The sequence below is a fragment of the Marmota flaviventris genome, chromosome 5 (genome assembly GCF_047511675.1).
Source record: "Marmota flaviventris isolate mMarFla1 chromosome 5, mMarFla1.hap1, whole genome shotgun sequence".
In the NCBI taxonomy this organism is placed as follows: Eukaryota; Metazoa; Chordata; class Mammalia; order Rodentia; family Sciuridae; genus Marmota; species Marmota flaviventris.
In genome coordinates this window covers 52641686-52666354 of record NC_092502.1, presented here as the reverse complement: position 1 = coordinate 52666354, position 24669 = coordinate 52641686, and the positions used below count along the sequence as shown (strand labels likewise).

Genomic DNA, 24669 nt, shown 5'->3' with positions numbered 1-24669 from the left:
GCGGGAGAAAACAGGGTTCATCTTTTTCTGATGATATTAGCTTCCCTCTGGATCCTAAAAAATTAAGAAGCACCCCTGCCACCTCAGGATGTTCTGCCGCCTGACTGATCATGGGCTTTCCTTGCTAGAGTGGAAGGGCAAGCCAGGTTGTTTGTATCTTGAATATCTTTCTACTCTGTTCCATACCTAAACTCATGTATCCTTTACACACCCCAACTCATGGCTGATGTCCACTTGAGAGGTTCTCCACCCCCTTTCTCAAGGTCTCCCACTGCTGTGAAATGGGTCTTTGCTGAAATGTAATAAAATTGGGGCAAATGTCAGGACACTGAATTGAGTAAAAAGTGGTATGCAAAAAAATCAGAAGAGGGCCAGGTAGCTCAGTGACAATGATGCCCAGACTACAAGGAATCTTTTTTCCCCCATCAGAATGTAAAAGCTCACTAAAATGAGATTGGTTTTGACCTAAGAATTTTTATTTTTCCATCAGACAGTAATTCAAGCACCTCAGAAAATGAATCAACAAAATTTTATGTGATTACTCTGGGTTACAATGACTTGGATCAAAAGGGATAGTAAAGAGGAAGGACACATATTTCTCTATCTTAATCTCATATTAAGACTTCCACAAAAAGTAGTTTCAGCAATTACCAAAAAGGTAAATTTTTACCAAAGTTTCAGTCAGAATGATACAGAAAGGCAACAAAAATTCTTGCAAAGAGGAAAAGATTATTTTAATCACTTTTATTTGTATGTGTACTTATGTATGTATCTATATTAACATGTGCACACATGTGGCTGTATGTATATGTGTACGCATATGTACAAGTATATATACTTATGTGTATATGAGTGTGTGTTTATATAATATATATGAATTTTCAAGTTTTTACCCATAAAATCCAAGGTGATAAGTAAAGATAATCATTATCGTTTTATAGAAGGGCAACATGAAATACAGTAAAATTAAAAGATTTGCTTAAGTTCCCTTTAGCTGGTTTTATTTTATTCATTTATAATATATGCCAACTCCCTTACTACCCAGAAGCAATCTGTAATCACTTCAGTGCCAAATGGGGATAGTGATGGGTGAAATGGCTGGTCTTAGGGACACCTCCATTCAACCAAGTTGCTCAGAGGGAAAAGTAATGTGTCAACAGTTCTGTATGTAAGTCCTGATCCTGCCACTTGCCCATCTGTAACCTGTGAAGATCACACCACCTCTGCAAACCTCAACTTTCTCATCTACAAAATGGGATGAAAGAAGAGCCTGTCCCCTAGAGGGAATGTGTGGCCTGAAGAACATAATTGACCTAAAGAGTTGAGCTCAGTGTGTGGCATAGTGGGCGAGTGATGATGGGTGGTGGCTTCAACAGATTCCTAGTGCAGTGTCTGCTGCATTCAGTCTTGGATATGATACTATTTTTAAGAACAGCAAGTTGGCCCTTCTTAATAAAATAAACACGCCATGGCTCCTAAGAATTCCAGAGGGTTTTTGTTTTTGTTTTAATTCTGGAGGGATCTGGCTCCCAGAGGAAAAAAGAAAGAAATCTGTAAACCCATTTGCAGTGACAGAAAAGCCCTGCTTTGAACCTTGTGTTTATGTGTGTCATCACCTCTCTCTCACAGATTCGCATTTATTGCACAAAGTTCTGCCCTTTTTGATGGCAGAGTTACAAGAATGTATAGTTTAAAGTCTGCATTTTGCAAAGGATGTGCATTATTTTTGAGTCTGGGAAACTTCAAAATAATTTGGTTGCCTTCTGTGTTTTGTCTCATTAGGTAAAGGAAAAAAAAAACTAGTTGTTTTTTAAACCAATATACAGCTTATGCTTTAATTAAAACAAGAACCAGGCTCATGACCAGAGGGGAAAACCATGAAACACAAAGCCTAAACTACGTAATAGGGCTATGGCTGGAGACTCAGAAGAGGCGTTTTCAACTCCAACATGATTTTTGTAAACATCTTTTTCAAGTGTAATGTGCGTTTTCCTCCCCACTCCTACCATTTAAACAGGAAAGTGGCAAAAGGGCCCTGAGAGATGAGGAAGGTTTATGGAATCCTAAAATTAAAAGCATGTTCATGGGAAATGACATTTGTTTTTATGCCAATAACTTAGCACACTGAAAATATTTTCATTTTTTTTCAATTTTAGCATTTGAATAATTTCCATTTACCCTGAAAGCAGCTGTAACATTCATTGCTCCTAGTTTACCTAAATAGGCTAACAATCATTTCAATATTTATGAGATTATATCTGCTCTTCTTTCCATGAAATCACTGCATAAGAACAGTACAATTCTGGCATATTTAAGGCATTAAACTTAGATGCACTGAATTATATTAAAATAATCTTCTATGCTGTAAATCAAAGTAGAGCTTGCCCACTTCCAAGGGGATTAACATAGATCAGTATCCTCAGTACTACCAACATTTTGGGTTGGGTAATTCTTCCTTGTAAGGGATTGTCTACAACCAACAGGGGATGTTTATAAACCTCCCTGGTCTCTCTACCCATTAGATGCCAGTAGTATTTCCCCAGTATAACAATAAAAAATGTCCCAGGTATTGCCAAATATTCTTGGGGTGGGGTGGGGAGGGAAGTAAAAATTCCCTGATGTGAAACACTGTGTTAAACCACACTCATCTTGTAGAGCCAGTCAAGTGTTATAACTGCAAGTGAATATTCTGGAGACAGATGTTCCTGAGTAGGTGGGGGACATTCAACAAGGTATATAAGATCTCCATGCGTCCTTCCTCCTCTGACAGATGGAGATGCTAAGAGCACCTCCTTCACAGGACTGTTGTGAGGATTGAAGGAGATAATGCCTGTCCTACAGTCAGCTCAATAAACATCAGGCATTATTATCGCTTCATCAATTCTATATACTTGCAAACTTGATTCAAGCTTAACTGGAGGTTAAATATCCAAATGAAAGAAACATTTAAAGGGGGAAGTCTGGGTGGGGTTACACTATTACAGATGGACATTTTTATTTATGTTTCAGAGTGATCGAGTTATAGAAACTCAACTATTGCATAATCTTGTAGCCTAATTTGCTAAACAGTTTTAGTTATTGCTTAGCATATTTTATCTTTCAAGTAGAGCTTCCTAATTCATCAAAATTATGGGCTGCTGCCAGATGATTCCTCTGTAAATACAACTGCTCTGTTGTGTTTAAAAAAAAAAAATCTTGACAGCATGCCTGGTCTTTTCCCTTGAGTTCTTTCTTCACCATTGGTCATATAAATATTATTGTATTATTCACTGAAATAATAACAAAAGCTACCATTTTTAAGAGTAATTTGCCATGTGCCAAGCTAAGTGTTTCACATACATTACTATTTCACCCAATCCTCAAAACAATCTTAAAAGATAGGTGAGAATCTCAGAGAGGTGAAGTTAATGTGCCCCAAATCATCCAGCCAGCAAAAGTGAGAACAAGATAGGAACCTAGGCTGGCTGCCTTCAAAGCCTGTGTCCTCATTTTTCTTTCTTTCCTTTTTTTTTTTTTTTCTTTTTAATACCAGGAATTGAACCCAAGGAGACTTAACTACTAAGCCACATCTCCAGCTCTTTTTAGTTTTTCTTTTAAGACAGGATCTCACTAAATTGCATAAGGCCTTGCTAAGTTGCTGAGGCTGGCCTCAAACTAGCAATCTTCCTGCCTCAGTCTCCCGAGTCACAGGCTTGTGCCACCACCACAACCTTATTATCCAACCCAGAGAGCTATCTCCCAATTCTTAATCATAACACAAGTTTCCTTTTCTACAACACGTTCCATCCTTCCCTCATAAGTCCATAGTTTCATTATTTTCCTTGTTCTTTCACCACTTAAATCAAAATACCTTGAAGGGAGTGGTCATAAGACAACTATTCTCTGAACACTTTCAAGTAATTGAGAGACCAACCACAGATAACAGAAAGATATCATGGGAAGAAGGAAACTCACTTCACATTAAATTTGAATGAGGATCAATTAAAACTGTCTGAAAGCTAAAATAGGAAAGGTTGAATTAACATTTTTTCTGATACAATAATAAAGAAAAATCATCAGATTATAAAAGAGGTAATTCATCAAATTCATCTCAGGGATCTAAATCTGATGTTACTTCAAGGTAATTAGTAAAGCAGAGGAATAAAACTGTTACAAGAGGTGGGTAAAGTAAGTTCATCATTTCCAAACAATTTCCAGGGTTGACCTAAAGTTTTGGACCCTGAGAGATCAACAGATGATGAAGTCAGATATTGTGAGCTCCTGGAAAGAAAAGTTTTATGTCTAGCTCAGAAACAGCACATGTCCCACCACAGACTTGAGAGCCCAATGTTTCTGGGGCACTAGATGCCAAGATGTCTGTGGGTGTGGCAGAACTGACTAGGTGGCCAAGGATAAGTCACATGGAGCTCTAAGCAAGGCACATGTAGACAATTCACTCAGAGCAGCCCTGAGTGAACCTGAAGAAGCAGAAAGTTTGTGAGTGTTATAGGAACTTAAAGAATCATCAGCCACAGTATTACATAGAACCTCAAGGTCAGCTGGTCCAGTTGCTAAAGAGTTTTAGTTATTGCTTAGCTTATGACTCTTCCTGAATATTCCCAAACCAGTGTCCAGTTTGTGCTTTGATACCTACAGTGACTGAAAAAAAATCCCTTTATTTTTTATCAATTAATAAATGTCAATTTGGCTTCAATCTGTGTTGTTATGAACTGTGGAGAATGCTGGCATGGAGTAGCCAGATATATAAGAAAATTGAGAATTAAAATTCATAAGATTGATTATGTGCATACTCAGACAATCAATAATTTTGACAACACTGTAACAGATTAGGAATGGGAGGCTCAATGAGTTAAGTGCCTTGCCCTTCTAAGCTTGCACATAATTAGGTGGGGTTCACTTCTTGGTCCAGAGACCTTCAAATCACACTTTGATTACCACACAGAGTTCCTTGCTTTCAATTTCTAAATGTAGTCCTAGGAGTTGCTAATAAACAGATGACAATAAAGTATGAATTTGAAGGTAGAAGATCTTGAAAGCATTGTTTACAAGAAGTAACACTTTTTTAAAAGAAGTAATACTTACAGATATGTCATCACTAAAGTCAATTTCATCCAAATCAAGATATTCAGGGGCTTCCATTATTCTTCTTTGCACATTTTGAGTAAGATCAAATACTTATGATTTCCTGGCAAAGACAGAAATAAAAAAGAAAGGCAAAATGTTAGCTGTTTATAGCCAAAAATATTATCTATATTTAAACAAACATGAAAGTGAAAGATAATCAGGTGCCAGTATATTTCCAGAGTATATTCAGAGTATATTTCCCCTCTCCAAAGCCCCTCACTGGGCTTTCCAGAAGCAGGAGCACAGCTCCTCCACAGACCCCAGCATGGCTCCCCAGACAGCAGCCATAATTCTTTGCTTTACCTGATTTGCACTTGCTTGCCTTTGCCAGAGCAATAACATGGGTCAGAATTTTCCCCTATGATCAATGTTAGGATTCACTCCAATACACACCCTGCTCTCACCATACCCTGGGTGCACGTATGGGATTCAAAGAAAGGGAACCAGCCTGGGACTCTTAGGAAAACCATATTCATGTATTTCCTGAAGGCATATCCTTGGATTCTGTGCATAGAGCAATGAATACTAGGATCTCTACCACAATCATAGAAGTATAAGATACCAACTAATCTAGAGTAACAGCTATTTTAGAATTTGTGGTACAACATCCCATACAATTCTAAAAAGCTAAAAATCAAGAGGGTGGGCAGGGAGAAAGAATGAATGAATTAAGGAAAGAAAGAAAGGAAGGAAGCCTTCTTCTAAGTCTAAATCAGATTGAAGCCACAATTATTACATTGCCCTCTGCCTTAAACAGCTTTGTCTGACTGTGCCAGAGTGACCTGACACAGGCACCAGAATGTCCTCCGTCAGCACTTGCCTCGGGGCTGCCTGTGGCAATCCTTTAAACCTGTCAAGGTAAGATGCATTGCCTCTCACTTCATCTTCCCATCACTTATCATGATCACCGTCGGCAGTGGCAGTGGCACCTACAGATGTCAAGAGCAGAAATATAGATCTCCTGGCAGTGCCTTGGTGTGCAATTATCTTCTGCCAAACCAATTCTCAGATACTGAAAGAAAATTATATTTCCCACAACTTGTCTTTCTTATTATAAAAATTGTCTTATACACCCAGACTTGAGTATTTGAAATGATCCATTTTTCTCTCTTAGTTCTCTAATCAAGGTGTTCCTTGCTGAACAGAAAAGAGCCATTACTGGAGAGCGAAAGTGCATCTAGGCTGATGAAAATGGGCTTCTGAATACAAGATCAAGTGCAAAAATGCTTGTTTTTTTTTTTTAAAGGAAACTCTTACTCTAAATGCATTGCCTTCTTATTCGAGCTATTTCTCTCTCTTTTTTAAGCTATGTAAAATGTGTTATTACAATAAAGAGGAAAAAAATCATTCCTCAAACCTATCACCTAATTTTTCCTGTTTCCTTGCCTTTTTTTCCTCACACACATGCATCATTTTTTACATAGTTTTATTTATAGCAGGTAAAGAGTCCCAAGAAAAAATTTAGAATGCTATTTTTACAATCAAGTGAGATAATCTACTTATGATAAATGGATAAAGTTCTTCTGAAATCATAAGGTTTTTTTTTGGGGGGGGGAGGGGTGCATCCTGAGGACTGAACTCAGGGACACTCAACCACTGAGACACATCCCCAGCCCGTTTTTTTGTATTTTATTTAGAGACAAGGTTTCACTGAGTTGCTTAGCACACCTTGCTGTTGCTGAGGCTGGCTTTGAACTCTCTATCCTCCTGCCTCAGCCTCCCAAGCTGCTGGGATAATAGGCGTGTGCCACATGTCCTGCTGAAATCACAAGTTTTTAAAAGAAAAGAAAATCAAATTTGTATTTGTAAAAATAATTTTAAGCCAGAAATTTTGTTATTGACAGAAATCCTAAAATAGGTGCTCAAGCAAATAGTTGGGTATAAAAATACATTACTTTTCCTTGTAATCCTTACAGAACTTTTCAGAGGAAAACACACACATTTGTACTTGAGAATTACTCAAAATAACTTTCTCTTTCTGGATTTCAGCTCATCAGCTAACAGTCTTTCTTCCAATCTAATTTCATTTCACTAAATCTGTCCTTCACAATGACTAGCTGATCTACAGACTCTTCCTGTGCCTTGGTGAACAACACAAAGATGATATGGTACAAATAAACAAACAAACAAAACAGGGGAGCTGCATGCTAATCCTTTCTTGGATGGACTCTATCTACTACAATTAAAACTATGGAAAAAATGGCATATGCCTGCAGGAAGGGAAGGGGGAGAAACATAGAAAATTAAGGTAGGTAATAAGTTGAAGGTACAATATTTTTTGTTTAACATAATCGTGCCATTTGTTTAGCTTTTAAAAAATAGCTCAAAATGAGCAAGCCATGCATTCAGAATCACCAGCAACATGGAAATATGAGGAAATTTATATCAGAACTGAGGACTAAGAAGATCTTTAAATATATGGAAATACAAAACTAAATACAAGATGAAGATGAATATGCCTTAACTAATCAACTTAGCAAAGAGTCACTGAATACCTGTTTGAGATGCTCTGACAATAGAGAGACAGGGCCCTATCCACTTGAGGTTTGTCATTCTAGTAGCATGTAACCAGTGGGTAATAACATGACATCAAAGCAGAAAGTCTTTGTGTCTGCACTTGAAGGAAGGTAGTGAAATTCTTCATTCTGTAGGCCAGAGGTAAGAGTTACAACAGCTGCAGCCCATTGTAGAAGACCTGGGTCCCTGCGCATGTTATTCTGGTTGGACGACCCAACTGAGACTAAGGGTCCAAGACACCAGGAGCTTTCCTTTGCTTCCTAGCAGGCCTCCACACACAGCCATCCACTTCATGATGTCTTATTCTGTCTATGTCACACTTTCTGTAGTCTGGTTTCGATGCTTCTTTCAAGGTGTCACTTTGAGAGCATTTACATTGCCAGTAAAAATGTGCAGAAATACCCACAGATCACCAATCCTGACTGTGTTTCCAATTGCTTCTTTACAGTCAGGGGTGAGTTCACAATTGTCCCCAAGGTCATTACTGTCTCCCTCTTTCTCATCTGCCCTTTCACAGATCATTGCCAGCTTTGGGTCCCCTTCTGAGGCAGTAAGGTGAGGTCGGGTCAAGATGAAACAAGATGAGGAAACTAAGCTAGAAAAGCAAGACCCTGGTCGATTTGCTCATCCTTCTCTTCTGCCACCTCCCACCAATCTGCAGTGGAAACCCAGAAACTCCCATTTCTGACTGCTGACATGTGTGCTGTAACAGAAAACTCAGCTACACAGGGCACATCAGAGGCCCATGAGCCAAGTCTGGCACACAGATGTGATTTGTTTGGCCCACATAGTATTTTAAAAAATCGAATCAGTTGCCAACTTGTAGACCTTGGGTAATTTCACATAAAATTCTGAATTTCTGGCTTTGCTTTAAAGTATCTGAAGCTACTGCAACATTGGTTCACTTTCCCCATGACGCCAACAGTAGCTGCCCCCACCTATCTATGAGGTCTGTGCTCCCCACTTTACCAGATCCCCTCTGTGGTTGCTCTACTAAGGCACATGCCCTGCCTAATCTTGACTAAGCCTCAGAGGGTCACGCACTCAAATGCCCTGACCTTGTGGGTATTCAAGGGTTTGACCTTCAGAGGGAATTCAATATTAACAATAAGTACCATCACCACTATCATTACTACCACCTTTTTAAATTGGTGTCTCCTGCCAAAAATGTTGATGTCATTTGTAATTTAAGACAGAAGTTGTATTTTTAAGATGGTTTTAAATTCTTATAGCACAACAGCAACAAAACAAAATTTCTTACAAATAAACTACTGCTGGGGGTCACAATTTGTGCTTTCACTGAGTCTCTGTTTTCTTTCTTAGAAAACCTTCACAAACATAATGTTACAAGGTGGGGATTATGCTTCTAACTGGAATACGGGAGGGTTCTTGCTTTGTTGTGGATTTACATGGGTCCATTTTACTGCTGAGAGCAAAGAGGACAGAGGAAGTCATGCGAAGGGCAAGCCCAGATAGACCCCAAACCATCCTCCATCTGACCCAAACCAGCAGCTCAGAGACAAGAGGGCTGCCCCTTCTCAGGCTAGCAAGGATGAGTTTATGCCTGAGTGAAAAGTAATTTTCAGGCTTCCCAGAATGGGCAGTTCAGCTTAAAATCCTTCCCATGAAATTTTTATTGCTACGTATCATAGTTGGCCATGGGCCCCCTTCAAGATCCCAGGACCTAGTCATCTGTAAATTTGTACTGCACCCCCATACCATCAGCCTACAACCTGCGTCACTTATCCCTGGTTCTCTGAGATCTCCTGAGGGCTTTCTATTTTCTGATAGTCCCTCTCGCCACAACACACATCTCTCAAGATCTGACTTAAGTACTGTCCACTGATTGAAATTATCCCATTTCAAGCTCAGTTTGTTTTAAATGTATCTTCACTGCATTAGCAATTTTCAATTTGTTATTCATGTAGGCAAGTGTGTTCTGTGTTTTGTTTTTTTAAAAGAGAGGAAAGAAGATGCTAGGCTGGGGCAGGGTAGGAGAGAAAGGTAAAGGAAACATTTTTCAATGGTTTATTTGAAAATTTGAAATTTTTAAAAATTTGAGTAGAAAAACTCATAGGGAGGGAAAGAAGAAAAATATTAGAGCACAGGGACACAGAATCAGATGCTGGAATATATGCTGCATGGAAGCTGCTGGTGACATCTTGGTTTCTTCTTTGAATGCACCCAGAGTACAGGGAGAAACTTACCCCAACTCCAAACTAATGCCTGGCTTGGAGAGATGAAGAATGAAGTAAAAAAAATCATCAACCATGCACAGCATCTGTAGGCTTTTCCAACTTCCACAGAACTTTGATAAGCTGCCAAGAGCAGAAGTCCCTCCAATGCCTATTAAAATGTATGTTAGGGGCACATGCCCCTGATGGGTCTATCAACAACATGTCACCTTCTCATGAGTGACCTCAGAGATGGCCCCACTATTTCCCTCAAGGGAAGATTCCCCTGGGAAAGAGCTCAAAGTAACAGAGTTAAATGGGATCATAAAAAGTAGCTAAGCCACTGAAAATAGTATGTTTCCCTGTTCCCCAGTACTATGATTTTCGGTGACATCTTGATTTTTTCTTTTTTTTTTTTTTCTGTTGTTGTTATTTGGAAAAGAAAACTAACTAAAAATCATTTCAAATGAAGACTTCCAAAGAAATCTGTTGGGTAATGGCAGCATCACTGGAAAAAGCTTAGAGTGGCCAACAAAATTTCTTTGAGAAACCATACTCCATTTTAATGTATACATTCTAGTGTGCTTGGCTTATAAAAGGCTCATTGATTTGTGACCATAGTCACATATCACATAAATCGCTTTACTGAAATTCCTTTTAAAATGGATCGCCTCACTCCATTTTACAAGGAGTCAGTATGGACTCATTCTGAAGGCTCAAGTTACACACATTTCTCATTTTCTGCCAAAGTCACTATTCTTACATTTACCAGTGTACTATGAGTCTTGGTAATTAAAAATAAGCTGGGCTTGTCAAAATAAATGAGCAGAGTACATTTGGCCATGAGGTAACTTCAACTGATTTGCATTACAATTTATTTTTTCACTCTTGAACCCACCAACACTTGAGAAAATATAGCCACTCCCTTCCCCCACCCCGCACACACACACACACCTGCCAAATTCACACTGGGATAAATTTTCAGTGTGAAAGCCGGCATGTAGATATTCAGCTTACTTTCTTCAATGTAAGAGCTTTTTTAAAAAAATCACAAACTAAGAACTGGAAGGCTTGGGTGGAAATGTTGTCCCCGTTGGCTCAGTAACTTGGCCGGCAAGGAAGCATCTCCTTCCAAATGCTGGATTCAGTTTCCTTCCCTCTTTGATTCAACAGTGGCCAGAAGCATGGCAGTTGCTAAATGCCTAGTCTAGAAGCAGAAAAATGACAGAGGCAAGAAATTTCTACCAGAAAGAGGCAACTGAAGGAGTGCCAAGCAGTACACACAAGGAAAATTTGGGAAAGCACAGCCCTGCGGCTTTTCCCCTGTTGGTGTGTGGAATATTCTGGTGTACATGCTGCAGGGCTGTACAGTACACACAGTGTAAAGTGAGAGGAACAAGAAAACACACCGTTACAATGTAACATGGACTTGCTTAGATAAACACACAGGAACCTAGGAAGCTCGTCTAGACCTTAGAGAGGAGAGGAGCCTGCCTGGGGTAGACAGAAAGCTAAAGGATGAGGGGCAGGGGCAGGAAGAAACTCTAGGAACAGTTCTAGCATGGGCAGAGCCTGGAGGTGAGAATACTGAAAGAAGATTTCTAGAAACATGACTGATGTAGCACCTATTGCTAAACTTTTCCCTCTAAAAAGAGATTTTGAAGGGTGAATACCAGAGTGGTGGGGTGATAAATAGAAATACTCAGGGCCATATTTCTAAAGCTAGAGTGTAGACAGAGCACATTCTGGAACATCCTATTTTCTGGCTTATTTGAAAAAATACAAGTGAATATTTGATATCAGACAAAAGACTTCATTGTAATGTACTGAGCCTGCTCTAGCTCCTGGGGAAGGAATAATGTGTTTTCTCCGTGCTGTCCTGGGGGGTCATTCATGATTTCTGAACTCTAACACCAAGAATGAACTAACTTTCACTAGAACTTCAGAGCTTGGATAGACCTTAGTTTTTAAGCCTAGGGAAGAAATGCATGTTTATAATTATAATTTGTGTGTGTGTGTGTGTGTGTGTGTATGTGTGTGTGTGTGTGTGTGTGTGAGAGAGAGAGAGATTTAAAATGAATTTAACACTGCATCTTCTTCTTGGAAGAAGGGAACAATTCATGCTCACAGCAACTGTACAAGAGAGAATAAAAGAATATACAATAGAAAAAATACACATGAACACACACACACACACAAAATGAAAAGTATATTGTGTTCAGTTCTGGAGGTCACTTCTTAGGAAGGCCACATTCTAGGTGGACTGCAATGTACCAGGACACAGTGAGGAAGCCAAGACAGCCAGGATTGGGAAACTCTTGTCTTAGGAAGCAGGGCTAAGGAAATATCAACCTTATAGAAGAAAAAAATTCTCTTTTCTCTCAAGAATTTAAAAATTCAGCAGATAAAGAGAAGGATTTAATTTGAGGATAGATCTTAGAGGAAGTTGCAGAGATTCTGAAGGTGCTATAATGAAATAGGATGCTTTGCAAAATCGAAACCACCCAGAAAGAAATAGTTCAGACCAAAATTTGGAAGGATACACTGAGAAAGGAAGAAGGGAGGAGGGGATGGGAGGATGCAAAGGAGGAAGAGGAGAAGAAGCAGCAAGAAGAGTAAGAGGAACGAGACAATGAAGAAGGTGGAGAGAGAGAGGAGGAGGTTCTGTGTGGTCTGAGAGGACACTGGGAAAGGTCCTTGAGGTCCTTGGGACTGTCCTGATTTTTATCCTTCTTGAGGGTGCTACCTATGACAATCTCTGTGAATCTTGCTCACCCTCTTTCATTTGCTGTCCTAATCCCACCAGGAGCTTGAATGAAGTATGAGAGGAAAAGGGAGAGAACAAAAACGTTAAAATAAAAATAATTTTAAAAGAGAACTGGAATGTTGCTCACTCAGTGAGCATAGGACTTTCTGTTGCAGATGAAAGCTTATTAATTAATTCCACAAGGTGAAATGCTGATCTAATGAGACCCAAACAAAAAGAGAATATCTGGGAAGAAAAAGAAAGCATTTCTACCACTGGGAAGTTGAGTATGGGCCTAAGCCAACTGTGTCTTGCACTGGCTTCTGGAAATGAACTATGGAATAATCTGGGAACTGGTTTCTTAGTTATGTACAGGAAACTATCCAAATCCAAGTTCCAAATTTTTGGCACACCTGAGGTGGTCATGCTTTATTCTTGATTTTGCAAAGATTACTTATTTCTACAGTGGATTTGTTCGTTTGGTAATTGTTGAAATGTATGGAATACAGACAGCAATCCTGGTTCCCATTTTAGAGAGAAGGAGAAATGACAGGAATATGCACGGAGAGCACTGAAGATGACCTTTTGAGTCAGTTAACTTGACTTCATTCTGATCGTTTGTGGGGATTAAACTCTGAAGCAACCCTAGACTCATGGCTCTCAAACATTAGTGTGAATGAGAATCATCCAGAAGGCTCATTAAAACAGATTTCTGGCCCAGAGTTTGATTCAATAGATCTAAGGTGGGGGTCTAAGAATCTGCATTTCTGACAAGTTCCCAGGTAATGCTGATATTTCTGGTCCCAGGAACACATTTAAGAATCACAAACTAAGATCAGCATTCATTCCCAGCTCTGGCTACATCTGCATTTAATTAGAAGATGGTGACCTCTTCCCCACATCCTCCAGCTCCCCAGATGTTAACTTCATTATGCAGGATCCATGCCTAGTGCCCTTCTGATTAAATTGCCTCAGTGGACTCCACTGAGCATTTCCCATGAAGACCACCTGGAAATCTCAGAAGGTCTTACGTCGGTCTGTTTTGTTTTTAATTCCCAGTGCTGTGTAAAGGACAGACATTGGCCCACACAATCCTACAGAATTTAAGCCTTGGCTACTTTAAAATTTACTTCCTCTGTAGTATATTCATGAGAGCAAAGATGTTCTAAGTCTCTTTTGTAAATGAGATCCAGATTTATAATTTTCAACGCAGTCTTTTTAGAGCAGGAATCTCAAATTCCAAGGTACTCATTCACTATAACTATCGCAGAATAAATCCCAAGTCTAGTCATAAAAAAGGAAATTTTAAAAATATAACAGGAATAAGCTAAGAATTCAATGCTGACACAAATGTATGCACAGATATTTAAAATAACTATTCCCTGTACTAAAGCACTCTAAATGGCTACACTGAAAAATAAAAACCCAACCATGTATTTTTAATTGTAATTATAATGTGATTACTTTTATTGATCAAGAAACCAAATTATTAGGAACACTTTATTGGTTCTTTTGTAATTTGTAAATGTACCAATGTAATAACCAAAAGGGGAAATAAATCATGTATAAAATAAATGTCATTTTTTCTGACTAAAAGAGTATAGTTTGATATATGTTTTCATGTTTAAGCAATGACAGTGGGCTACCTGTCTGTAGCAACCAAACAGTTGTACACCTACATATACACACTGAATATAATTTAGCAAGTTAATTCTTTAATTTAATGCTTTTATTTAGCCCTAATATACTAAAGATACTTAGGGTAAGGCCAGTGAATAAAATATACTTCCAGATTACATGAGGTACTATTACTAAAAGTGCAAAAAAGGAACACCACACACCTACCTAATGTACTTCCAATATGTGTGGAGGCATTTCAAGAAAAACACAGATGAAAACATAAGATTACTCAGGAGTATCTTTGGGAATTCATCTAGGAAATGTTATCCTCAGTTTCAACAGTATGTTGTTTTTTTTATACAACACATTGCACAGAGTAAATACTTAATATAGTGTTAATTTTGAGTTCATTTCCAGACTGTGATTGTTGTTACTTTAGAATTGCTACATAAAAAGTCTTGGTATTATCCTAAATAACAAATGGTGTGATGACTATTTTTCTTCTATAGGCAATAACTTAGCGATCTTATGTCTTCCTCTTGCAGTTTCCCTCGTTAGTCTATTTTGGAGATGAGTCAATTCTCTAGCAGTCCTTTCAGAAACTGTTATTTAATAAGGGCTATGAAAACTTTAGCTGAACCCTCCAAACACAAAGCCTGTTTTACGGGGATTAAAATTGAGTTCTTGGCTATTAAGCATATGGAGAAAGAGTAACATTCACAGACTGTGGTGCGGGTGTTTCCTCCTTGGCATTACAGAAAGACACCAACTTCATTTTATAATTAACCAACATAAGCAGGAAAGGACTGAGAGCAGAGAAGCCTGAAGAGAGGGCTGTGAGAACAGCTGGAATAAAGACATAGGCTGCCAAGTCTTTCAAGAAATAGACTAAGATAAAGTGAGAAATCCAAAGTGGAGTGATCAGCAACATTAATAAAATACTGAACTTGGCCCCTCTAAGAATTTCAGTTTCTGAATCATCATCTCCAATCCAGATGTCACCATATGTCATCTTCTTTTTCTCTGAGAGGAGGAAAGACATCCAGAAACAGACAAAGACTAAGATAGCTAAGGGAAGAATATCAATCAGAACTAAAAATATTTTCCCATAGTAAAACTCTACCTGCTTGTTTCCAAAGCCAATTAAGCAATCCATGTAAATCCTGTTAGTAGACAAGGAGTCTGTATAGTTTCCTGTGTTCAGGTATTCTGATTTTCTAGTATAAATTAAAACTGGGATGTACACTGCCACACCAGCCACCCAAAGTGCAGAGACCCGCTTCAGGGAATGTTTCTGTTGGTCCAGGTTTGCAGCCTCACTGGAGCAGTAGACAATGTGGTAGAGCTTCCGGTGGTAGAACAATGCAAAGTGTAACAGGAACCAGATGGCCAGTGAAGTTGTCAGGGCTGCAGTGAAGTGCAGAACTTTGCAACCAGCTGAATCCAGCACGATACCAGAAGAATACACAATTTTCATGACATTGACCACCAAGTTTTTTATAAGGTGGACAAATACAAGACTGAAAATGAGAAGAAATGATGTCTTCAAACATCCAGAGATGCACTTCCTTGTAGAATAAAATAAACAAGTGTTTCCCACAAAGCTGACAAGGATTAGCATGGCACAAGCAATGATCTCAAGCACATCTGCAGAGAGCTTCATGGTAAATGCCAAATCAGTATTTCAAATACCTTTTCTCTTCAGCTTGGCTCATTAGGCTTCCAGAACACTTTTGAGGGGCCTTTAAGAAAAAGATCTCTTGTTTTGTTTTTTTTTTTTTTAAATCCACTATATTGAAAAAAAATCTTCAACTGGTAATATTTTAACAGTTCAAAAACGGTCCATAACAGAACTCTGCTTGCTCCAGCGATAAGCAGCTGAAAACAGAATGACTTCCCAAGAGAATGCTGTTATATCATCTCCAGGGGCTTAACTATGATGAAAGGTTCTAGGTATCATTGCTTAATTAAAAGTTCTCAGAAATATATTTATGGTACTCTAATGCAATTTCCTAGACATAGAATGATACAGTTTTCAAAACAATAGGGGGAGAATCAAGTTAAGTTCATTATAGCAAAGGAAAGATGGTCACTGGTTAAATCACCAGGAAATATCACAAAATATGAAAATATTCAAAATCACATAATACCAAATTAAGATTGAAGGGAATAACATGACAGATTTATACAAGTGTAGTATTTTGTACTTTACTATTTTTGCAAATCATGGATACCGTTACCTGTTCTGATGACCTCATGGGGTTGTTAGGAATACAAAAGATGATAGAAAATACTTGTGAAGAAAGTAGGGGAACAAAAAAGGAAAAAAGAGAGCCACAGAAGGCAGATGAAGATAGGGTAGGAAGAAAAGGAAGAAGACGTTTTTATAAATCTAGACACCATATCCATGACCAAATCTCTAAACTGTTGGTTAACAAAGTATTTAATAATTGGGAAATGATTAGAGAAATTTTCATGCTTGGAGAACAAGAGGCTGGGAAAAGCCTTCTCTTCTAAGTATGACTGGAGAGAGTATAGAGCAAGGGTAGAAAGATGGCACTGAAATACACTGTCAAAAAAACCTGACATTAACTCACTTTCTGGATGAATCCTGTTGGCCAAGTATATCCGAATGATCTTACTTACTCTGAGGACAAAGTACTGTCATGCAGGGCTTAACAATAGATAGGCATAGGTTCTGAAAAAAATGCTTTGATATCTGATCTCATCATTGTGTGAACATCACAGAGTGTGATTACACAAACTGATGGCTGTGACATCACTAGATGGCACAATCTTATGGAATCACCATCATCTATGCAGTCTGTTAAATGAAAATCTTATGAGAATCCTGGCTGTACTTTCCCTCTATTGCATTTGCTTGTAAGTGTTGTTGTCAATCATCCTACTCTACACTGTCAAAACATGAACTTTCTCCTGACCCAGAAGTGCAGTGGAACTAGTTTACACTGTTGTGAGCAATTGTGCTCGCCTCTTTACAACTCTGTGTCCAGTGATTTCATGCTGACAACTTATAATTAGCAGTATCGGGAACACGCACACTATGGAAATTGGCAAATACTACAATTCAAGACGTTTTTTGGAGGGAAGCTATTTTCTTAAGTACAACAATGGTCTGAAAAAAAGGTATGGATTAGAATGATATGAAATTAGTTGATACTTTATCTGTATAAAAAAACCTCAGTATTTGGTATCTGCCACCCTTTCAGGAAATGAAAAACTCCTAGAGTCCAAGTGGCAAGAGAGTTATCACAGTATTAACAGAGAGAAAATCTACACCCCAAACTCCACTGCTGGGGTAGGTGGGGGTTAGGGTCTGACAATTTCCTACTAACTCCTTTTCCCCTAATTGTATACAAAGATGGCTAACTCACTCAGAGTTGCCACACACCAAATTTATCTTTCCTTAGAAATATCAATGCCAATTGTAGTCAAATAGGAAATCCTGTTTCTGATGATGATGATGATGATAATGATGATGACGATAGTGATAATAAAAATAACACAAAATAATGCTCATTTTGGCTATAATTTCTTTGACCCAGACACTGTGTTGGTGTTATGCTTTATAAATTTACATGATGTAATCTTTCATATAATTCTCATTTCACTGATAAGGAAATAAAAGACCAGAGAGTAAACTGCTCTAAGTTATGGGTGAATAAGACAGCAATCCCAGCCAGTTATGACTGATGTTCAAAAGCCACTGGCTCTTAGGCTCTCTTCACACATACTTTCAGACTATAGATTTTTCTACTAATTAGTCTCAATTTCCCACTAATGATTTATAATTGGTACATCCAACAGATAAAGTCTATGAACATGCTTATTTTGAGAAGACTTTCCTTGAGTTTATAATATACAAGTCATGAACATTTTTGAATGGTAATTGGTTTTTCCCGTTATCTTCCAATAATAATAAATACTAATGTTTACAGTTTGGTACCTTATGAAGTCCTACAAGCATTCTGTATGCTTGATTCAAGTTGCTTTACTTGAAATGGAAAAATACTCTATTCACAAGAGAACACACAAAAATCAAGAGCTTTCTTATATACCAATGATGAACTGCTGGAAAGAAATCAATAAAATTCCTCCATTCCCAGTAGCCCCCCAAAATACTTAGGAATAAATATAACTAAAGATATAAAAGAACTCTATAATTAAAATTATACAATGCTGAAGAAAAAAGTGAAGAAAACCTTAGAAGATGGAAAAACCTACCATGTTCATGGATAGGTAAAATCAATATCACCAAAATAGCCATAATATCAAAACCAATCTACAAATTCAATGTAATTCACATCAAAATACCAATGACATTCTTCACAGAACTAGAATAAACAGCCCTAAAATTTATATGAAAGAATAAAAGATCCAGAAGAGTCAAATCAATCCTGAGCAACAAGAGTAAGATGGGAGGCACCACAATACCTGATCTCAAATTATACTACAGAACTACAGTAACAAAAACAGCATGATGTTGGCATTAAAAAAACATATATGAAGACCAATGGAATAAACTAGAAGACTCAAACAAATGCACACAAATATAGTTATCAGACCCTTGACAAAGGTAACAATAGCCTTTTAAACAAATGGTGCATAGAAAAAGGGATATTGGTATATAGAAGAATGAAACTAAATCCCTACCTCTTACTCTGCACAAAAATCAACTCACAGTGGATCAAGGACCTAGAAATTAGACCAGAAAATTTGCAACTGCTAGAAGAAAATATAGGGACAACATTCCAATACACTGGCACAGCCACCAACCTCCTTAAGAGTCCAAAAGATCAAGAAATAAAGCTGAGAATCTATAAATGGTAGGTAATTAAATTTAAAAGATTCTGCACATCATAGGAAACAAGAGTATGTAGAGAGAGCCTACAGAATGGAGAATATCATTGCCAAATACACTTCCAACAGGGGCTTAATAACAAGAATATAAAAAGAACTTAAAAACTTTACACCAAAAAAACCTTAATAATCCACATAATAAATGGGCAAAATATCTAAAGAGACATTTCTCAAAATAAAAAATACAAATGGCCAGTCAACATATAAAAAGTTATTTAACATTTTAGCAATCACGAAGATGCAAATCAAACTACACTGAGATCTCCTCTCACCTCAGTTAGAAAGGCAATCACCAAGAATACAAATAATGATAATTGCTGATAAGGATGTGGGGGAAAAGCTACACTTAAACATTGTTGATGGGAGCAAATTAATACAACAACTTTAGAAAGCAGTATAGAGATTCCTCAAAAGACTAATGGTCTTTTGGTAACCATGTGACCCAGATATCCTACTTCTTGATATTTATCCAAAAATAATTAAAATCAGCATACTATAGTGATACATGCATAGGAACAGATAGGCATAAAGTAAATATTCCTAAATATAGAGCATCAAAATTCACAATAGCCAAGTTATGGAACCAGCCTAGGTGACCATCAATAGACAAACGGATAAAGAAGAGTAGGATATATGCACAATGTATTTCTACTCAGTCATAAAGTAGAGTGACATGATGTCATTTGCTCGTAAATGGATGGAACTGCAGAACATTAGGCTAAGTGAAATAATCCAGACTCAGAAAGTCAAGGGTCAAATATTTCCTCTCGTATGAGGAAGTTAGACAGAAAAATGTGCATCTCTTGAAAATAGAAGAGAGATCAGTAGAGAACAAATAGGGGACCAGTGGAAAAAGGGAAGAATTAGAGCAGGATGTTAACCAAATTATGCTGTGCACAGATATGAACATATCATAATTCATTCCAGTTTTAAATATAGTTATGTTTTAGTCAGCTTTTTCTCTGCTATGACTAAAAGGACTGACCAGAATAATTGTAGAGGAGGAAAAATTTACTTGAAGCCTCACAGTTTCAGAGGTCTTGATCCATAGAGAGCTCGTTCCACTCCTCAGGTCTCCAGGCAAGGCAGAACAACACGGTGGAGAGTGTGGCAGAGGGAAGCAGCTCACAGGATGATGGGGCACAAAAAGAGAAAGACCTCCACTTGCCAGAAACAAATATATACCCCAAAGCCAATGAACTGCTTCCTCCAGCCACACCCCACCTGCCTCCACTTACCACTCAGTTAACCCCATCAGGGATTAAGTCACTGATTAAGTTAAGGCTATAACCCAATCATTTCTCCTCCAAACCTTCTTGCATTGTCTCACACGTGAGCTTTTGCGGGACACATCTAAACCATAATAAACTGTAATGGGCCAATTAAAAACTAAGTAAATAAATAAATAAATAAGAAGAAAGACCAATAAAGTATCAGCAGGAAGGAGGAATAAAGGGAAAGAGGAAATACTAGAGACTGAAATGAGGAAAACTGTATTATATGCATTTATGAATATGTGAAAATGAACCTACTGTTTCATATAAGTATGATGCACTAATTTTTTCAAAAGGATCCAGAAGCACAAATGACTACCTGGGGTAGATTTGTAAAGTTGTGAAGGACAACCCTAAATGACAAGCAACCTATGAGCCCACTGTATTAATCCATTTCTCATAGAAAAATAACTGACACTGGATAATGTATAAAGAAAAGAAGTTTTATTTATCTCATAGGTTTGGAAGCTAAAATTCCAAGATCAGGCTTCCTTATTTGTTTGGCCCTTGGTGACAGCCCCTTGGCTTTGTTCCACTGTGGACGATATTATGTTAGAAGTGTGTATGAAAGGCAGAGATCACATGGTGGAAAAGGAAGTCAGAGAGAGAGAGAGAGAGAGAGAGAGAGAGAGAGAGAAAGGAGGGGTTAGTCTGACTTTTTCTAATAACCCACTCATGAGAACTAACCAGGATCCCATGGGAACTACATTAATTCCTTCCAAGGTCAGCCGATCCTAGGATCCCATCACCTTCCATTGGCTCTACCTATTCAAGGTTCTACCACCTTCAAATATGCACCCTTACTAAAGACCAAGCTTCCAATCTATGAACTTTTGGGGGATGCCCTCGAACCATATTCAAACCATAGGCTTTTCTTCCTCAAGTGCTCAAGTACAGTCTACAATGCAACATGTATCCATCCCCAGGAGTGCCGAAGTCTTGACTCATTCCCCTGTCACTCAAAAGTCCAAGACCAAAGTCTCATTTGAGAATCAAGGCAACCTGCTTCCAGGTAGAAGCCTATAAAATAAAAAACAAATTACACCTTTCTAAGCTTCAAGGGACAGGCAGACACAAATAAATATCGCCTAAAGAATAAATATATGCCTAAAGAATAAATATATGCCTAAAGAAAAGGGAAGCTGGGCGGGGTGGGGGAGGGTCACAGGTCTCTAGCAAGAATAAAATCCATCAGGATAGACACTTAATCTTGAAGTTCTAAATCTGACATCTTGTGCAACCTTTAGGGGAAAGGACCTTAATCCCTCAGGGAACCCTGTCCACTGGCTTTGCTGGTTTCAAGTGACACGGTTCTCTCTCTGGCTGTATGCTGAGGCCTGCAGTTTTACTAGGCTGGCTCTGCACACTGCTGGTTGCTCTACTTTCCTGGGGTCCCTGCTGTGGATCCACTTCAGCAGCTCCACCAGGCATTTTCTCAGTGGAGAATCTCTACTGGCTCTGGTTCTGGAGCAGGTCTCTGCCTGGCTTCCCAGACTTTCCTTTGAAATTCTGGTGGAAGCTGCCACCACCCCATAACGTTTGCGCTCTCTGCACCTGTAGAACTAGCACCACAAGAACACTATCAGAGTGTGCTGCCGACATGAACTGTGTTGGATTTCATTTGAACTATAGCTTCAGCCATGGAGTACATCACTAGTGAATAACAAAAAGACTCTTGTGGAAGACCCGGGCAACAAGTCCATGGAGAGATCACCGGAGTTCCCTGAAATATTTCTATTCTAGGTTTCTGGGCCTGTGATGGCAGAAGTGGCCTAGAAGGTTTCTGAGATACCCTGAAGGCCCAATTATCTTGCCAATTAGCATATAGTTCCTTTTTTCCCAGGTTAATCTCTTTAGCATGCTGGACTACTCTCTCATTGTGTTCTCTCAAAGGTGCTTTTTCTCTTCTCCCTTGGCCAAGCTATGAATTTTCCTCTTGCTCCCAAATCTCACTGGAAATATGACTAAAAGCAGCCAGAAAATGCTTTGCCATTTGGAAATTTTTTTCCACCAAATATCCTAGTACACCCCTCTTAAATTTATCCTTTCATAAAGCTCTAATGCATGGATACAACATAGTCAAGTTCTTTTAACAGTTTAAAAAGGACGACCTTTACTACAATTTCTCATAAAATCCTCATTTCTTTCTGAAAGTAGTTCCCTAGTCTTGTTTTCTGAGCCTTCATCAGAATCACCCCTAATGCCTCACATACAGCATTCCAGGATTTTTCCTAGGCAGCTCCTCCAAATTCTTCCAACTTCTGCTTGTTACTTAGGTCCAAAACGAGTTCTACATTTTTAAGTTCAGTTATAGTAATGATTCCAATTCTTGGTACCAATCTTCTGTATTTGATCCATTTTTCCATTGCTATAACAAAATACCTGAAGTTGAATACTTTTTAAAGAAAAGAGGTTTATTTAGCTCAGTTTGGAGGGTTTAAGGGCATGGCACCAACATCAGCTCAGCTCTGGTAAGGACCTCATGGAAGATAGCATCACAATGGCAGAAGTACATGTGGAAGGGAGAGGTCACATAGTGAGAAAGGAAGCCAGAAAGAGAGAAAGAAGGCCAGTCTTTCTCTTTTACAACAATCTTCTCATGAGAACCAGAGCTGCACAAGAACTCTGAGGGTAGCACCCTTAATGATCCACTCACCTCCCAACATCATCACACTGGTGAATGATCTTCCAATATATGAACCCCTGAGGAACACACTCTAACCATATTCAGACCATAGCACCCACCTTTATTTGAGATTTAACTCTGGGATAATAAATTTAAAAATTAACTATATAGTACTATTTTTCAGATATGCCCATAGTCATAAATATGGCAAACAACAGATTTTCCTTGGCATCAGGGAAAAAGTGTCATGTTTTTCTTTCAAGGTGATCTCTAATATTAGAAAAAAGAGACATTTTTAAATATAAGAGGAATATTATTAATCTTTGTGAATATTTGCTTACATGATGAATACTTTCCTTTATTAAGTATGTGACAATAGGACAAAGAGTGTTTACTGAGAACTTATTGTGTTCCATACTTATGCATATGTATGCCATTGTCCCTACCTAGAATTATATGGTTTAGTTGTAAGAACATGTTAATGTATAATATATATGTCATATATATATTATACTACATTCTGTATATACATGTATGATATGGGATATTATATTTGTATTTTAATATTTATCAATAACCAATAAAAGCGTACAAGTCAGGGCTGGGGATGTGGCTCAAGCGGTAACGCGCTTGCCTGGCATGCGTGGGGCGCTGGGTTCGATCCTCAGCACCACATAAAAATAAAATAAAGATGTTGTGTCCACCAAAAACTGAAAAATAAATATTAAAAACTTCTCTCTCTCTCAAAAAAAAAATGAATAAATCCATGTAATAGGTCACCAGGTTGTGAATGCAAACATAAACTGTCTGGGAAAGAGAGGGATCCATGTGGGTACTGTTTTAATCTCCAGTTCAAAAAAAAAAAAAAAAGAAACTAAAGCCTGGAGAAAGTTAAGCCATTTACCTAAGCAGCATGAAGAAGTGGCATTGAACTCCAGGCCATTTGCTTTCAACAGCTCTTTTTGAGAGAGACGAAGGAGGGAAAGGTTGTTGTTAAACAGAGGTGCTGACAAACCTGGGCGCCAAGCCGGGGAATAACCATTGCAGTGACATTGGTGCCGTCCTCGCACCGATGAGCTCCTTAAAGCCAAAGTCCCATTTCTCAGAGTGATATCCATGGCCCAGAGCCAAGAGGGCCCAGGAGGCAATACTGCATCCTCCACCAAAGAAGGTAACTCTGATATGGATACTTCAAGAGGGAATGAAACAAAAAAAAAAAAAAAATCTTTCTTTGAAAACCAAACATTGGCTATGCCAATCCAACTTCACTGAGGTCACTTGAGAACAGAGGAGTTCAAAGGTTCTCTACAGCTTCCATTTACTTTGGCATAAGATTTAACAGAAAGAGAACTAAAGGGGAATTTATATGGCCCAGGCTATTTTCCAAATCTCAAACTGCTAAAAGTTATTTAGAATTTGCTTTAACTCCAAATCACATATAAAGTGGTTCAGATGTAAATGCTTTCCGTGTGGCATAAGGCAGTCTAGGTTTCCTTAAATGCACATATGCAGTTCCAATATTAAAATTTCAAGTGGAAATCCCTAAGTACCTCGGACTCCTCTTGATTGGAGACTGCCATTACTTTGTGCAAAGCTGGGTCAGAAAGTGGTGAAATAAAACACGCTGCCTTCATTTGGGCATTATGTTCTCACAGTAGCACTAAGATAAACAAACTTCAGAGGCTCAGGGAAGGGCATTTACTCCTT

The 24669-nt window shown here is 38.3% G+C and overlaps 2 protein-coding genes across 3 annotated transcripts in view; both read right to left on the bottom strand.

Annotated features, from left to right (window-relative positions):
* Sncaip (synuclein alpha interacting protein) overlaps positions 1-24669 on the bottom strand; it is a 148080-nt gene that overhangs the window by 66696 nt on the left and 56715 nt on the right. For both annotated transcript variants that reach the window (XM_071611848.1, XM_071611847.1), the window contains exon 2: positions 5083-5185. In XM_071611848.1, coding sequence (XP_071467949.1) covers positions 5083-5139 — 57 coding nt within the window. In that variant the 5' untranslated portion in view covers positions 5140-5185. The remainder of the gene's footprint in view (positions 1-5082; positions 5186-24669) is intronic.
* Positions 14873-15844, bottom strand: LOC139705684 (uncharacterized). The gene has a single exon (XM_071611846.1). The coding sequence runs from the start codon at positions 15842-15844 to the stop codon at positions 14873-14875; it is 972 nt and encodes a 323-aa protein (XP_071467947.1).

Bases quoted from the DNA above. Each gene is read 5' to 3' on its own strand.
- LOC139705684 (XM_071611846.1), bottom strand. From the start codon at position 15,844: ATGAAGCTCTCTGCAGATGTGCTTGAGATCATTGCTTGTGCCATGCTA.